The 17,444-nt window shown below is 41.6% G+C and overlaps 1 protein-coding gene across 1 annotated transcript in view; it reads right to left on the bottom strand.

The window, feature by feature from the left end:
- Positions 1-4,328: 4,328 nt before the first annotated feature.
- LOC124275561 (bromodomain adjacent to zinc finger domain protein 1A-like) overlaps positions 4,329-17,444 on the bottom strand; it is a 34,509-nt gene continuing 21,393 nt past the window's right edge. The window contains 7 exon segments of the mRNA XM_046711140.1: positions 4,329-6,283; positions 6,958-7,103; positions 14,312-14,503; positions 15,064-15,305; positions 15,755-15,903; positions 16,197-16,447; positions 17,144-17,242. Of these exon segments, the coding sequence (XP_046567096.1) occupies positions 6,017-6,283; positions 6,958-7,103; positions 14,312-14,503; positions 15,064-15,305; positions 15,755-15,903; positions 16,197-16,447; positions 17,144-17,242 (1,346 nt within the window). The 3' untranslated portion in view covers positions 4,329-6,016.

The raw sequence follows: 17,444 nt of genomic DNA, 5'->3' as shown, positions 1-17,444 counted from the left end.
CTGGATTACAGCTGGAACATTGCTGAGTGCGGCATAAACCTAAACTCACTCTTGTTTGACTCGTCATTTTTTGTGGCTTAACACTACACTCAATATTTCAGCTTTATGTTAGCCTGTCTTCGATCGAATAAAAGACCAGGCAATCTAGTACTTGATATTATGAGCATCGATCCATGTTGAAACGTATGATGACAGAGTTGACCATCTGACTCAGTCGCCATTTTATCATGGAATCTCCATATAAACTGATGTCATGAAACTTTTAACTGCAAAGGTTGAACAAATAACAAGACTTCTGTAATAGAGGCATGTTTATTAAATGAAATGCCCTTGCCTGTCAACTTGACAGCACAAACCGTAGCCACATCATATACACATCCATCAAGAGCATGTCTCACAAATCAAGCCTTCAAACACTACAGGACAAGGAAAACGGTCTAATAAATAAATTTGCATCATAACACAGAGATATCTTTCCAATAACTAGTTCTGAATGTGTGTATTAAAACTGAAATGGGCGAAGACCTACAACTGCCTCAAAGCCTTTTTCAAAGTATTTTTCTGGTACGGTAAAACAGACCCCAAAGGATACAAACCGTCACAACAGAAACTCATAGTTGTTTTATGCATTCACTAGCATGCATATAAGCACAGAAAAAAGGACTAGTTCATTTCAATCACTACCCCTGTATGCAAGCATTAGGTCATATATTACTGTAATCGTTTTCAAAGGTTGAAATTTAGCCTAAAGGTCAAATGTTAAATCACGTACCAGTAAATTTTAAAAGTTTTAGCGCATTTCTAGATTAATCACTGCTGATCAGCAATAATCAAAGCTATTCAATTTAAAGAACTATTTACTCCAAACTCCCATTAATGGGAGGCTAACAAAATATCTAAAGTATACTCCCAAAATATGATATGCACAGTAAATGTCCTATAAAATGACAAGTCAAACATATTCATACTAGGATAATTTCTTTGTATCTCATGACAACATAAATCATTTTATCAGGTTCTATATTCCTGAAATAAAGAATAAATCTAGTTCTTAAAACATCAACAAACTACAAAGTTGAATACAACACATTAGTGCTTTGGGGCCCATTACTTACCCCTCCAACTGTCTTGTCAACAAGGAATAGATAATAGATCTCTTAAAATCCTGAGATGAAAGGTGCAATGTATTGACTCCAGGGAGTAAACGACACTGTGGCACATGAAGGCAGTACAAAACCACTATCTACATAAATATGCTAGGTTAGGATAGAGGCTGACGTGGTGTGCCACCAGACCCGTGTTAGTAAAGTTAATCTAGCAACAGGAGATAACAAATGAACGAGCAAGAAACAGCAAAGAAGAAAACAAAACTATACGTATCAAATCTTAATTTTGTCTGAAGACAATGAAGACAGAGTAAACTTATGGATTTCAATTTATTTATTCTATAGAACACAGTGCATTCTTGTTAAAGGTACAACCATCTGTACTGAAAGAGCTGGAAATAAATAAGCCAAATCTGTCTTCACACTGAATCATGTATTTCGGGATAACACGTTTTGTGTTCAGTAAACAAAATGGTGAATGCTGCTCAATAACAAAATAATTAAATCTGGACTAGGAAACATAACTAGAAATGAGCAATGGTCCGTGTATTTGGACCCTGATGACATGCACAAGTCACGGTCACATTGCCCAGTAATCACCTCTTACAACAAGAAACTAGGGACCTGTCCCGACCTGGCTTCCCCTAGAGGCACTACTTTCATTACACACAAAACTAGCTCTGAATTGGATTTATTGGAACAACATATATAGATGTGCTGCTTGAGCCATACACCTTCAGTGGCAAGGATTCTCAACTACCTGATTGTTTTGTGAATGGAACTTTTGACAATCAGTGCTCCTGTTAGGTTTTGTTTCTGTTGGTATATGTCCTTGTGATAGATATAAACAAATTCACCAAATCCTGCAGTGACATCACAACCTACATGGTCAGACAATCTAATTCACATTTGTTTACACTTGAAGAGAATCCAATGGTTACATGAATGAAATGAACGTTTCCCTTGGTCACTTAGACATTGTTCAATTTGTTATGGTTGTGGAAAGTGTTTGAATATAATCCATGTAACAGTTTATACATAACATATTGATTCAGTAACATGACGTTTTCAATCTGTTCAGTGTCAGGATTTATACGCCATTCTTGCAATGCATACACATGCAGAGCGTAAACCGAGAACGATGAAAGTTGGGTCTAAACATAAACCTACAGTTCATATACACTTCATTTTAAGCAATAGCAACATGGAAAAGCCATCTTAGACACTCCATACTTACAAGATATTTACTGATTTAATTGTAACAGAAAACCAACATTTTATTACTGGCCCTAGTGGTAGTTTCTTGATATGTTCGAAGGACCAGATACAGGACTAGTGAAAGTATTTCATTTGGATTTAAACAATAGATGTTTAAGTAAACAGAAGCCTTTGTCAAGCCCTGATATCTCACATCTGTTATTTGTTATCTTGAAAAACTGCTGTCATGCATTCTGTCTGAAAGCATATACACAAGTTCAGATACTGGCCTTCTGGTGTGTCAAAGATGTATCTTGAGGAACTTTAAGTTCTAAAATAGGGTGTGTTAAGTGTATTAGCTTGAGTACATTACCGAGAAATAATTCACAAGTAACCCAAGAAATGACTGCCCAATTGATCACAGCCTGGCATAACAAAGTATTAAGTATTGCTTTGTAAAAGACATTGCCTATATGGGACACTTTAAAGTATACTTAGGAATCATGTTAAAGTTATTGTGTTACAACTGTTATAAAGGGATTGCCTTGAGGTATAGAAAAATATTGTGTAATACATGAAAACACACTTTCTATTAAAATATGTAAACAAACATGTTACATACTAATTAGCAACTAAAGTGTTGTTTGTGAATGTCAAATAAATAAATGAATAATGGAATGATTAATATAAGTAAATGAGTCATGCACTGACATTTACACAAAGACGGTGAGGAAAATCATCATGAAAATAATCTTTCTAAGCAAAGACAGAATTTCAAGCATTTATTAAGTAGCAATTCACAAATGTTCAAGAGGATAAAAATATTCATGTCAAATGGTCATTAAGACATTACAGCAGTAGTTGTATCACAATGGCAACAGTATTTAAATATGAATGCACTGAAACTTTTTATCGACAAATATGTCTTCTTGTGACATTTCAGGGCTACATCTTGTTTCTTCATTTCCAGAACTAGTGGAGTTTTTTATTCATCCATATACAGGCCAAAGTTTACACAGCGATGGATTCATGGATATATGATATACTTACAAATGTGTACTCATTATTCACCTAATGAAGATGCAAAATACAACCCTGAAACATCATTGAAAACAACAGAAAATCTAATATCCTCAAAACATTTATATGCCTTCCAAAGACCTGTACTTTAATGTTTCTGGAAGTTAAGGTTCTTGTTCCCTTTCCTCTTTGGTATACAAAAAAGATTTTTTCCAAAGTCAGATACAAATTAGAAGCAAAAAAATCACCTGTTTGAAGGTTGTGGGAGTTGAATTCTTAATCTAGAATAGGTTTCAATTGCATACAAGAAGTTTGTTGAGAGAGATTAAATCTTAATCTACAGTGGATTTCAACTGCATACAACCACATTTCAAACCAAAATATATTTTTGATACATCAATATCTGATAAGCATGTTAAAGATTAATTATTATTCAGAATCATCATTTTACTATAACAGCCACGGATCGTTGACTCATAGACTAGGCCTGTAATGATACACTAAGCCATGACATGACACATGTAATACATGGAAAAGCCATCTTAGACACTCCATACTTACAAGATATTTACTGATTTAATTGTAACGATACAACAGATATCAATAAGCTGCTGCTAGAAAGTTACCCCCTTTCAAAAAGTATCTATGCAATAACATATTGAACTGACACTGATGTTGGTGTTATAGCATCTTGAGTGTACAACTAAATTCCATATGGGATATTTTTCAGAAATTAATGCTGTTAAGGTTCTCTGGTATATACCCGATATTGACCAGTAAAAGTCTACTGAAACTAGTAAATTTTTTGGGGTTGACGGTCACTATGTAGTAAGATCCACTGAAAATTGATATCTTATCAGGGCTGTTATAACAGTACATCACATGCAAAGTGGTTAACATAAGCCAAATGTTGGATGTGAGCAAATCACTAACGGTATGGGTTGTTTCCTCTGAAAGTCCTAAATCTATTATTAGCAACAAAGGTAAATTTTAACCGTTCCAGTATTTTCGTTTGTTAGTGTCTCACATGCCCTGCAGATAGAAATACCATCAGAAACACGGTGTACACCCAAACTCTTCTATAATTGAGTGTGAGTTTAGTTGTACGTCGCTTTTAGCATTATTCCAGCAATATCACGGCAGGGTACACCAGAAATGGGCTTCAGACATTGTACCCATGTGGGGAATCGAACACGGGTCTTCGGCGTGACGAGCAAACGCTTTAACCACTAGGCTACCCCACCACCTCGCTTCTTCTATTACTGAGATAGGAATGCATGTGTATGTTTTTTGGCCACACCACAGTTCTTGATACTGTATGTGTAGAGTTTCATCTAGTATCATGGTACACTGAATGTTCACTCCTCTGGTGACTAGTGCAGCAAGTGTACTGATTATCTGATCCATTAGGACACCGTACTAAGCCCATAGTTTCTAATCAAGCAGGGCTTTACAGGAATGTAGGCAATCACAGTAGTGACACCATTTCATTTGCATTCACTTGTTTAATAGGCATTGTATAACAATCATGTTATAGTTACTTAGTCAACTGTGAACATTCAGTAAACTGAGGTTATAATGTACTGAATAGGGCCTTTAATATTAGCTTGTTATAAACACAGATTGTTATATGCATTTCGACTAAAATGTACATCATGTGGCGTGGACCAAATCAAAAATTTCGTAATATAATTCCTATTGGCAAGTTCGAAATAAACATGATTTACTGTACTGCAAAAATGTGACTTAAGTACAATTCTGAGCTGTAGTGTGTACATATGTACATATGTTTCAACTGAATAATTTCCTGTAACAATTTGTCTGTTTTAAAAGCTTACTAAGTTAATTAATTATTTCTAGGCTCCAAACGGCAATTTAGACTTCAGGATCAAGATTCACTTAAAGTTAGAGAGCTGTTAAAGTCAGGTGGAAGGTTCACAAAGACTTCAGCAGAAAGTGTAAAAAGTTTTTGTTTCATTGTACTTACATTTGAATGTATCCTTATAAGGACTGTTGTGCGTGCTGCATAAAGTGCACATTACAATTTGAAGAAGGGAAACAATATGGGATGGACTATATGATATTCAAGTCTCTAGGTGAGAGGTGATTTAAATAATAAAAATATCCATTCCCTAAATGATGTAAAATATTTTTTCCTTAGGGTTAACAAAGTAAATTGTTGACTGGGCATTATATGAAAATAATGGATTGTGGGTTTTTACAGGCCCAAACTGAAATTAATTCCAGCCTCCCAAGTGGTTCACAGATTATTAAAAGGTCTGTCTGCAAGTTACAAAACTACAGTATAATTATCGTAATTTTGTGATCAATTGGGTTAAGGACAAGATACATAACACACAATATCCTTGGACCACTGCGTAAAGTACAAAACATACTGAAAAACACATGGAATCATAAAGAAGGTATCGTTGCATCACCAGAATGCAGTTAACACGAATTTGAAAAGTTAGTGTTTAGGACAAGCCCCGTTATGTACATTCAGCAGACAGGGAAACATATGTACAAGATAAACAGTTACAAAAGTCTTCGATGCCATCATTATTAGAACAGGTCATGAAAAATATATCATTTAGGTGTGAACAATATTTCCTACAACAGAATAACTACAGATAACAAATGCAGCACTTAAAAAAAGCTCTCCCTTAGGAACTGATGCCTTGTCTTTTGTCTTGTTACTTCTTAGACTTTTTGGTTGGAGGTGGTGAGCTTTCATCATTCTCCATTTCAAAGTCCCGAATTTTGGATTCAAATAATTTACTAAGCCCTGCGCCACACTTGTACTCTGGTGTTTTTCTATTGTTGTACTCGATGCAGTTGAAAAATATTTGTCTAACATCAGCTATCAGGTCTGCAGGTTTCTTGTAGACAAACTTGTTGATCCGGTTTCGGATGGTGGAGAAATCCATCGGTTTGTCTATAACATCATAATAGTCTGGGACCTGCAAGAAATAATTAGAAATACATGTCACAAGCAAATCATTGACAATAAAGCAATTTTGTTAAGATAAGCAATGTTCAAGTGTATGTGAAACCACAATAATAGGTGAAATATTGCTGATGCATCATCAAAGAATGTGTGCTGTATAGATTGTCTCCCTTGACTGAATATACCAGCGAAATATTGGAGAATCCAGGGAGATGTGAGTGAGCGATTTGGTTTTTAAGGCTCTTTTAGCAATATTCAAGCAATATCACAGCAAGAGATACCAGGAATATGCTCTACACATTTTACCCATGTAGGCGGTGTGACAAGCAAATGCTTTAAACACTAGGCTACCTACTTTCCCAGAAGAATCCAGTAAGACATCCTTGTTAGTTAAAGACTGATAGGCTGAGACGGTATATTGTAAAAAGACCTTCAGAATATATTTGTGAGAATAAATACAGCAGATAGGGGAGGTAACCATATGTCAAAGTTCTAACAATGTTACACTTCTGGAGCGGTAGATACTAGCATATTTATGTCACTTGTTGATGCTGATCTCTGCACATGTGGGCTTTCAAAACTGTGGTCACCATATGCATTGAGAATTAAGATTATGGCTACAGCAATAGCACCAGTTTCTCATGCTGCACTCGAGAACTACATGAAACATTGTTTGTCATCTATTACCATTTTCTTGCTGACAGGTTTCAGGAATGGCCATGCATCATCCATCTTGGCCAGATCATGCACAATGTCTTCCAAATGTTTCATCTGTTGAACTGTACTGTTTCCACGGTAACTGCTGACATAGTGTTTGGGAGAACCATCCATATCTGAAACATCAAAATGGGATGATATTCACACAAAAACAATGCCGACGCAGTCACTAGTTGAAGTATACCTACAGTAAGATCAGATTCAATTAAGATCTTTCATTCCAATAAAACATTCTTGTAATGTTAATCTGACAACGCTTTGAATAGAAGGTTGCATTCTGCGAACTCTGACCACCAAATCTAATTGAAGCATGTGTACATTTTTAAGCCAGTGTATATGCCAACGATATTACTACATCCCCTTACCACCTCTATTTTGAAATTTGGATTTGTCCTAAACGAAGCCCAAGACGATAAAAAGTGATTGCTTTTCCTACTATCTAAAGAGTCAAGTCTGCTATTTCCCCTATCTGAATTTTTATTTTGTATTTATGAGGCTACAACTGAACGATTTTCCACAAAAGGGTGATAAAGTCACTGATGTTGCTTTTAACAGTACTGAAAACTCCAATAATAACATGGGAGCAACCAGTAATCGGCTTCACAAATAATGTGTCACAAGTGAACAGTTTACAACCTGTCTAAACCCATAACTTTCACCCAAAAGAAAGGATATGGAAGACAACTTTACATTGCACTAATGTTTTTGAAATGACATAATGTCCAACCTTTGAATATCAGTACTTAATTTCATCTATTTTAGATGTGGTTTTATTTTCTGATGTGCCTTGGCAGAAAGAGTTTACCTTGCCCTACATACATTTGCATGTAGTTGAGACCAGTACCTTAACTGATAGGGGATACTTTGGGAATGAGATTCTATAACCACATAAGTTTGTAAAACATGCCGCCTTATAGCTGGAATATTGCTGAGTGCGCCGTAAAACTTATACAAACCTGTAGAGGTTATGAATTCTTTGAAGAAAGTCCTCCTTGGGGTACATATAAGCATTTAAATGTCCATTTTAAATCCTACGACAGTTGTAACTATATTTTTTAATAAAATATTTACAAAACAAAAAACTCGTTTTTGTCTTGTGAGACCACCCCTACAGGGCCCCACCGGACCCCCTACAGCCAAGAGCAGGTAACTCTCGCCGTCTACCTCGTACCTCACTTTTCATGCTGAACGTGTCAGACAGAATGAGGGGAGGCTGTACCCCAAGGAGGACTTTCTTCAGAGAATTCATAACCTCTACAGGTTTGTATAATTCTTTTTCAGAAGAAGTCCTCCTAGGGGTACATATAAGCATATGACAGACTCCCAAAGATATTTGAGACGGGAGTGGCATTCTGTCTGGCAACAACTAAACCCGTGGTGGAGTGAAATCTACAACCGATACGAAAATAGAAAAAACACCTACCGAGCCACCTGACCGCTGATGCCAATCAGACGGGGGCGTGAACTAGAGAGCCCAAGCTTATATGTCAATTGGCTCAATCAATTATGACATAAAACCCCACCCCCAACCATTACAATGGAAAGGAATGTATGGGGACATGTCGAAACAACTCCCAACCCTAATATAGCCCCAGCCAGAGAAGTGTGGCGAGAGGTATAAGGGAAGGGAAAGCGTAAAAATCTAAACGCTAAAAAGCCAATAACCCAGGAGTCGAGTTAATAAGTACTGCAAACTAATGCTCGAATGCACCCCTCCTGTTTGGAAGAGGGCTTGCCGGGACCTCGATAAAACCCAGAGAAATTATTAGACTCGCTAAAATCTTTCTGAGGAAATCGAACGAGTACAAACGCCATGCATTGTACGAGTGAAAAACAGGATAAAACACCCCCACCAAACACTCTCGGCGTGAGGAGGGTAAGTGTAGACCACCATCCCACAAAGCTGATTAACACAGACTCCCAAATACCGAAGCCTCGGGAAGAGGGAAAAACTGTAAGCGTACAAAAATCCCCTGAATAGCGAAAAGCGTAGCCGAACATGTGTTGGCTCACCATTACACTAACCTGGTCACGTGACATGCGGCTCAAAGAGAGGCATACCAAACAGTGCCCCGTGGGGGGTTCGTACCTAATTCCGTCGCAAGACGGGTTAATAGCATAGGACTGGTTAAAGCGTTCAAAACGGACCCCGCCCTCTTGAAGAGGACGTAAGGATGTACACCCAAACCCGACCAAACCCGAAAGGATGGTAAGGCTAATACGATGTAGTGATATGAAATATATCGACACTGAACACAGAACCGATACCAATGACCAGTTACTAACTTGGTCAGGGTGGCTGGACACTCTCCACTGTAGAGAACCGAAAAGACCGAACGGTGAATGAAGGTGTTCTGCCGGCTCCAAAGAGCGACAGAACCGATCTCTTCATTGAGCAGTGCCGCTGTGTATTGCCAACAAAGCGGCATCTGCCCAACCCAGTCTGCCTTCAACCCCTCAGGGGGAGGTAAACCTTATCATTGTAACCGAACAATTATGGAAACAAGCCAACGAGATAAAGTGCGCTTGCTAGCAGACTCCCCAGTCTTCCCGCCACCAAACAGAACACATGGGTACCAGTACGGATCCCTTTTGTTCGTTCGTTCGTGACAGTCACGGGTGAGCAATCGAAAGATTGGTCCCCGGTGTGGAAGGCTGGGTAAGGGGTGGAAGTGCGATATGAGCAGTCACGTGGAAAGCAATATCGCACTGAGAGTGGTAGGTATCCGGGAGACGAATACGGACATGATCAGTATAAAATACTGTCAGTGTCGGGTCAGTGGGAATCGCATGGATGTACCCGACCCTTCTACCAGAGCTCACCACAACACAAGTAAAGTCGTCTTCCACGTCAACAAGTGAAGTGAGAGAGACGATATACTTGAAAAATCAGGGCCAGACAGCCAATTGAGAATAAGTGGCAATTTTAAGGTGAGCTGGGTCACCGCCGAGGCGGTCGAACCCTGTTCATGCCAGCTATGACGCGATGTACGAGAGGATGCTGCCTAGGCAGAGCACCATCGAACGAGGTGTGAAACGTGGAAATAGCCATGGAGTACCCGGGAATGGTGGAGGTCATAAAGCTCTCAACCAAAACGAGGTTATAGTAACTCCAATATCCGAACTAAATCCGCAGAATATGGATTATGAAATCCCCCTATCTGCACACCAGCGCGCCCCACCTATCAACACACTGAACGGGTGTCGAATCCCGCCTCGAAGCCAGAATTGTGTCTGCAACGGTTGCAGGAATTCCGCGTGTCTGGGCGTTATACCCGACAGAGGCCAAGCCACCCAGTGAATCCGAGGATTCGGGTGTGGCGCCCCGTTCAGAGTGAGAATGTCTGGCCGAAAAGGTAATTCGAAACCCAGCGTGCGGGATCAAACACCAACCTGACTGCTGTCAATTCCAGCACATTGATGTGCAGGTTGTGACTTTGTCGTCAAGAGACTGCAGGTCGCCAAGAACATCGCCCTAACCCGGTAGGGACGTATCTGGCTGGACTGAGAGCGACGGTGTCTCCAGGGGGGGTGACCCTCGGAGAGACGCCTGACGTCTGTCCATCTGACTGCGTGAGGTTGACAATTCCGCCCAGTTTCGTAAGATTGACCAACTCTGATCGTGAGGTCTCCAGTTATTCTAAAACCACGATGAGCCAGTCGCCTAGGTACAGGTGACAACACCGGCACTGTGATCTGGCTATCTGAGCTGTAATAAACCTCAATTTGGTGAACACCCTTGGCGCCGTAATGTAGCCTAAGGGGAGCACGAAACTGGTAGCGCGTCCCGTCAAACAAGACTGACTGACTGAGTTTAGCTTTACACCGCTTTTAGCAATATTCCAGCAATATCACGGCGGGGGACACCAGAAATGGGCTTAACACATTGTGCCCATGTGGGGAATGGAACCCGGGTCTTCGGCGTGACGAGCCAACGCTTTAACCACTAGGCTACCCTACCGCCCCCGTCAAACAAGAACCGAAGGTAAATCTTGAAATCAGGGTGCAATGGAACAAGGAGGTACGCGACCTCGAGGTTGATAGACGTGCGCCAATCCCCTGTCGACAGATGAGATCACCGAGCGCGGTGTCTCCATCTTGAAGGACAGTACCTCTATTAACTTGTTCAGCTCTCAGATGAGAATGGGTCTGAACATTCCGTTCTTAATGGCAACGATGAAATAAATGGAGTCAAACCCCACATTTTCCTGACCATTGGAAACCACCACGCTGGTTGCCTTGCCCAGCAGAGACTGGATCTCGGCACGGGGAGTAGTTTTGCCGTCTCCCGGGAAGCCGACACTGGAGTGTGTTGCTCCGACCGGGGATTGCGGCAGAATACAGTAAACCCCAGCAGTCGGCAACTTAACGTTTGCCGGTGCCTGGGCACCTGAGGAATTAAAGAGAAGCTCGACAGACTTCCGTATTCCTCGAAACAGTCCTGGGCGTCATAGGCCCATAACCGCACTCATCATTTGGCTGGCACAGCTACAATGCAGTCCCTAGCCAGATGAGAGTTGACCTCCGTCAGATGCCGCCCCGAGTCGCCGACGAAAAAATTCCACCGGCACTCTCTCCCCTTTCCACCAGCTCCCTCAGCAGAGCTGAGCGATGCGACGAGTGGAGCATACAGCGTTGAGCTGTTAAGGGGAAAGAACGGCAGACTGACAGTAGAGTGTGAGGCCTTGTCCCGTATGCCTTGCTGGAAGCAGGCTTCTCTCCGGGAGGCGAACTCCAACGGTTCGGGTATTCGACGTGGACAACACCCGAGGCAACACAGCCGCGATGCTATCTCGCACTTGCCTCAGGGACGAACCTACTCAGTAGTAAGGTCAAAGTAGCGAAATGAGCCGAAGCTCAAATCGACTTGTCCACTGTACGAGCCTGAACCCTGGTTCCGAGGCACATGTGAGAAGCCTGACAAATCAAGGTTTCACAAGCACTCAGACAGACCTCGGAGCATCGAGGTGACCGACACACCCGGCACACTCGATAGCATCTTGGTCAAGACGTCAATAGACATCAGGCCGAGACCTGAACTACCGGCGCCGGGAATCTGCGCCCTACCAGTGCCGAAGCCTGGGTCGGTGCTACCCACGGGGTTCAGAAAATCCGCGGAGCCGAAGACACGAGGAATAGCCTGATAAATCAGGTTTCCCCAAGTACTCTCCAAAAGCGCACTGAGCATATAGTCAAACATAGCCTATAGCGCTATATAAATACCCATACATACACATATATGTATCTACATACACATATATGTGTGTATATATATACCTATATATATATATATCGCGTAAGTGCTCGGGTCGGCGGTTCGAGTTCGAACCCCGATCCCGAAACACATGGGAGTAGCCTGACAATGCAGGGCTCCCCTGGTGTACACAGGTAGACCTCGGCGCGTCGAGGTGATCGGTAGCTCCGTCACACTCAACGGCCTCTTGGCCAGGGCATCGATAGACATCAGGCCGAGACCTGAGCTAACAGCGCCGGGGATCTGCTCCGTACCGGGGCCGAAGCCCAGGTCGGTGCTAGTCCGATCTGCAGTCCCGAGACACAAGGGAGTAGCCTGGCAATGCAGGGTTCTCCTGGTGTACACGGGTAGACCTAGGAGCGTCGAGGTGATCGGCAGCTCAGTGGAACCCAGACCGGGGCGCCGAGAGGAACCTGCCGATACAGGTTTCCCGGGCAACCCCGACTGACCACTAGGCGCCGAGGTGAAACCTGCATCGCCGGCGCCAGGCGCCTGTGACGAACCTGAGCCCGAAGCTAGGTCGCCACAAGGTGCCGAAGGCACACCATCACCTGAGCCGAAGCCAGGATCAAGCTGCCTGGGAGGAGGCGCGTTCTCCGAGCCAGAGCTTGGGCCGCAGCCAACCCCCCCAAGATGCGTCCGATCCACCCCCGACGACAGGCATGCTGAGCTCCTTGCGGAACCCAGACAGCGCCGTGTCAATCAGGGATTTCACAGACAACACCTGGTTCACTTACCATCGAGATCAACACATTGCGAGCAGAGCTCCTGACGGAGCCCAGACATCGCGCTATCAATCATGACTTCACATTAGTCATCTGCCGAAGCATATGTTGCTGAAATAGTGAAGCAATTGAGTCCATATTTAAGGCAGCAACATTGCTTGCGGGGGAACGATAAAGGGATTTCCTTAGAAACCTTTCATCAAATATTATCCCCCGCCTGAAGCAGATTTGTGAAAAACATAAAATCTGCGTGTCTGAAAGAATGCGCGTGAGGCGCAGAAACCCAGACAAAAAACACAACCTCGGCCTATGAGCCAAGTAGTGTGTAAACGTATGAAATATGTATATGTGTAACATAACACAACATAATGTAACAGGAATATTGACGCAAGGGCGTTTATTATGAGCATCCTTGATCGTCGTGAGCATCCTCGGCTAAACACCGGAGGCACACTTTATGACCATCCTGTGGCGGTAGTGTACACGGCACAATGCACAGGGCTTAAACTGCAACAAACAGAACCACGCCAGTGTAACTAGCAGGAACTGTGAAGCAGCAAACACATAAACACAAGTAAATAGCAAGAATAACCCGCACGGGCGATATTTAAATGCTACAAGCTACAGCCATTTAAATACTAAACATACAATGCAAAGCAGAAAAAAAGGCTAGCCAAACCTGTGTGTACATACTAGTGATAGAGTAAAGTTGAGTGATACGAAACGAACACTATCAAAATTACTCAACAACGACTTACCACAAATTCGCTGAAAAGGAAGAGAATTTAGGCAAGCCTACCATATAATATGCAAACATAATATATGAACTCCCTACTACAAGCTACCAAGAACATATAGCAAGGAAACCACGATCGCGCGGTCCGCCATTTTGCCTGCCACATGGCTGGAAAACAGAGAACCGACGGCAAAGTTACAACAAAAGATGAATGAGAATATCAACATATGACGTCCATCTAACACCCGTGCGCAGAGAAAGGAACCATACATACAGATTGAGACTCTTTACACTCATCGTATCGGTAGGAGAGCAACTCGAAACGAACACCACGCACGTCGATTCAACAGAACGACACCATGAAAAGTGAGGTACGAGGTAGACGGCGAGAGTTACCTGCTCTTGGCTGTAGGGGGTTCGGTGGGGCCCTGTAGGGGTGGTCTCACAAGACAAAAACGAGTTTTTTGTTTTGTAAATATTTTATTAAAAAATATAGTTACAACTGTCGCAGGATTTAAAATGGACATTTAAATGCTTATATGTACCCCAAGGAGGACTTCTTCTGAAAAAGAATAAACTCATTCACTCATCTAGTAAAACACAATGTACCTGCATATGCATCCTGAGAGAGTCTTGAGGTAGATGTTTTCTTCTGCATCTTAGGTTTCTCTTCAGATACAGGGTGGCTACGCCGGGGTTTGGTGGGGACAGGGCTGTCCCTGGGGCTGCCTCTACGAGAGCTTGGGAGGCTAGAGTTGGGGGTAGCTCTGCCTGGAGTTGTTTTCTTACTGCTACTGGAATCTTCAGAACAAAGCATATCCGTTAAATTTTACTTGACACTAACCACTTGAACTCAAACTTGGTATAGAATCGCCACTGTTCAGACTTCCCTAAGAAGAGTAAATGCTTACACATGTCAAAGCCAACATTATTTCAACACAGTGAGCTTCAGATTTCTAGGGGTCACTTGGTCCCCTTCAACATAAAACTAGGGGATCCTGCCAAAGTTGAAGGGTCCATTGTGTAGCATTATTATATGGAAGTGATTAATCTGGCATAGGAAGTAACGCATTAAGACATTCTTACAATATCATATTTTCTTGTTTCATATTTCTTCTTCTAAGGGATTTAGCATTTTGAAGAAAAACATTGAGTATAATGCACATATCCCTTCCACATTTTCAGGTATCAGTAACAAACTTTGTCAAAGAACTATTTGGAATCCTTGTGTTTACAAAAGAATATCAATATTACTCATTTCGGACTTGTTCAAGAGAACACGAACATGTGTATCTATACCACTGCAGTTACTCATAACAAAACCACTCTGAAAAACAAAATGGACTGAAGATGTGTCTTACTCTTCTTTTTGTGCACAAGCTTTATCTTGCCACCAGGCTTGTCCACACCCAGACAGACCTGACACAACCACTTGCCCCGGGGGACCTTCTTGAGGGGTGGGTCTGCGCAGGTGAGGTGGTATGAGCCTGGACAGCTGTCACAACACAGCAACATGCCTGGCTTGTTACACTTCACACATAGGTTCTCATTCTCATCTTCTTCCTCCTCTTCCTCCTCCTCTTCCTCACTCTCTGCATCAGAACTGTAAAATACAATATTAAGCTGATTAGTGACTTGTTTGCTATGAAAATATGATAAACATAGACTGATTAGCATATGACACAGGAATTGTGTGTTTTTGTTAGACATACAGAGGGCATATAATGCAAGGCTGAGAAAAGTCTTTGCCTCTAAAGTATCATCCCCATTAAGAAAATATCCTCATAGAAAGGGGTTTTAGCATTCCACAAAATGAAATAAAGAGCAATATAAAATGAAATAAAGAGCAAAATAAAATGAGCGAGTTAGTATGGTTTTACGCCGTTTTTAGCAATATTCCAGCAATATCACGGAGGGGGACACCAGAAATGGGCTTCACACATTGTACCCATGTGGGGCAAAATAAAATAAAATGAACACACATATAGAAGCCTTTCATATCAGTTTGAAGTTCTGACTGTTCAGCAGTTAAAAATGTCAGAAACTACTTACTCTTCTTCATCTTCCTCCTCCTCATCTTTCTCTTCCTCCTCAACTTCTTGGTCTTCCTCTTCAAAGGTCTTTCGGCGGTCTTTCCTTGGACTGCGCTTCACTTCCTTTGGTTTACAGTTTGGACAGTACCAGTCACCTGTTGGTACTTTCTATAAACCAAAAAAAGAAAAGTGACCCCAAATGATGCGATAGTACTTTGGGGCAGAATCATGATGGTACAGTTGTATTTTCTGATAGAAGTATGTTGGTAGATAATAGTTCATGGCCAATACATTGTAGTTGTAATAGTAGAACTTTTTTACAGTAATGATCTCATCAGTTTTCACCGTCAAACTGAAATTTATTTACTGTTGTACAGATAAAAGTACATAAACAAAGTGGAATATACTGATAAAGTTCTTTAGCAATAGTTATATTTAAGTAGAAAATGTGAGGGCCTTACCTCTACAGGAGGTTTCAGACAATACATGTGATGGCCTCTATCACAGCCATCACACAGCAACATCTTGTCCCCATCTCCCTTCCTTCGACAGAGCCGACAGCGAGCATGGAGCGCAGACTTGGACCAGATGATACTCTTGTCCAGTGTGGAGAGGAAAAGGAACACTTGGGTCAGGCTGCTCACTGACAACAAGGCCTCTTCCCATCTCTCATAGGTTGTCTTCTGTTGCTTCACATCCTCCTTGTCATCATCTACAACACATGTCATATCATGACACAACCTAAAGACATTTAAGTACAGAACTATTTGGTGCTGACAGGTCTGATATTTCTGAATGGTATTAAAGGAAGAGTGAGTGAGTATGGTTTTACTCCGCTTTTAGCAATGTTCCAGCAATATCACAGCAGGGGACACCAGAAATGGGCATAATAAAATTGTACAATTGTACCCATGTGGGGGATCGAACCAGGGTCTTTGGCATGACGAGCGAACGCTTTAGGCTACCCAACTGCCCCTATTAAAGGGAGAAGATAATGCATTCATGTGGCATGTTCCTGCTACTTCAGAATGTACATGCTATTTCCCAGATTTGAATGATTTTGTCCCTATTTACTGCGTAATATTTCGCACTAAAAGACTCTTTTACTGACTTACTTCAGACACTGAATTTTTTAAGAGACGAAATTTTTGTTAACGCTGCACTCAGCAAGTTTCCAAGGGTGGTCTATAAATAATGTGAATCCTGACCAGACAATGCTGTGATTGACATCAGGAGCATTGAACTATGCAATTGGGATACCATGACATATGTCAACCAAGTCAGTGAGTCTGACCAACCTATCACTTTAGTCACCTCATAGTCATATATGAAGCATGGTTTGCTGAAGACCAATTCTAACCCAGATCTTCACAGGTTTGTGAGTAATGATTACTGAATGTTTCTTTACCATCACTGTCAACCTCTGCCTTGTCTTTCCTCTTGGCCCGCTTCTCTGCAGCTTCCTTCTCTGCTTTCAATCTTTTCTTTTTTGCATCATCACTCTCACCTGAACATAAAATATAAAACTAACCTTGTTATCAGTGATATACTGATGTTTACATTTAGTTTTATACTGAACGTGAAATCCAGCTTCAGGAGATTGATTTTGTATTCATTATACTATTTAGGTCTATATCAGTCAGTGTTGCAATGTGCTAACAATGGCAGTATCAGCAATAAGCAGTTCATAAAAGTGCACTGATCATGAG

This window comes from Haliotis rubra, unplaced genomic scaffold (assembly GCF_003918875.1).
Source record: "Haliotis rubra isolate DU_JTF1 unplaced genomic scaffold, ASM391887v1 Scf20, whole genome shotgun sequence".
In the NCBI taxonomy this organism is placed as follows: domain Eukaryota; kingdom Metazoa; phylum Mollusca; class Gastropoda; order Lepetellida; family Haliotidae; genus Haliotis; species Haliotis rubra.
The sequence above is the reverse complement of the archived record's forward strand: the minus strand, read 5'-3'. Positions and strand labels throughout refer to the sequence as shown.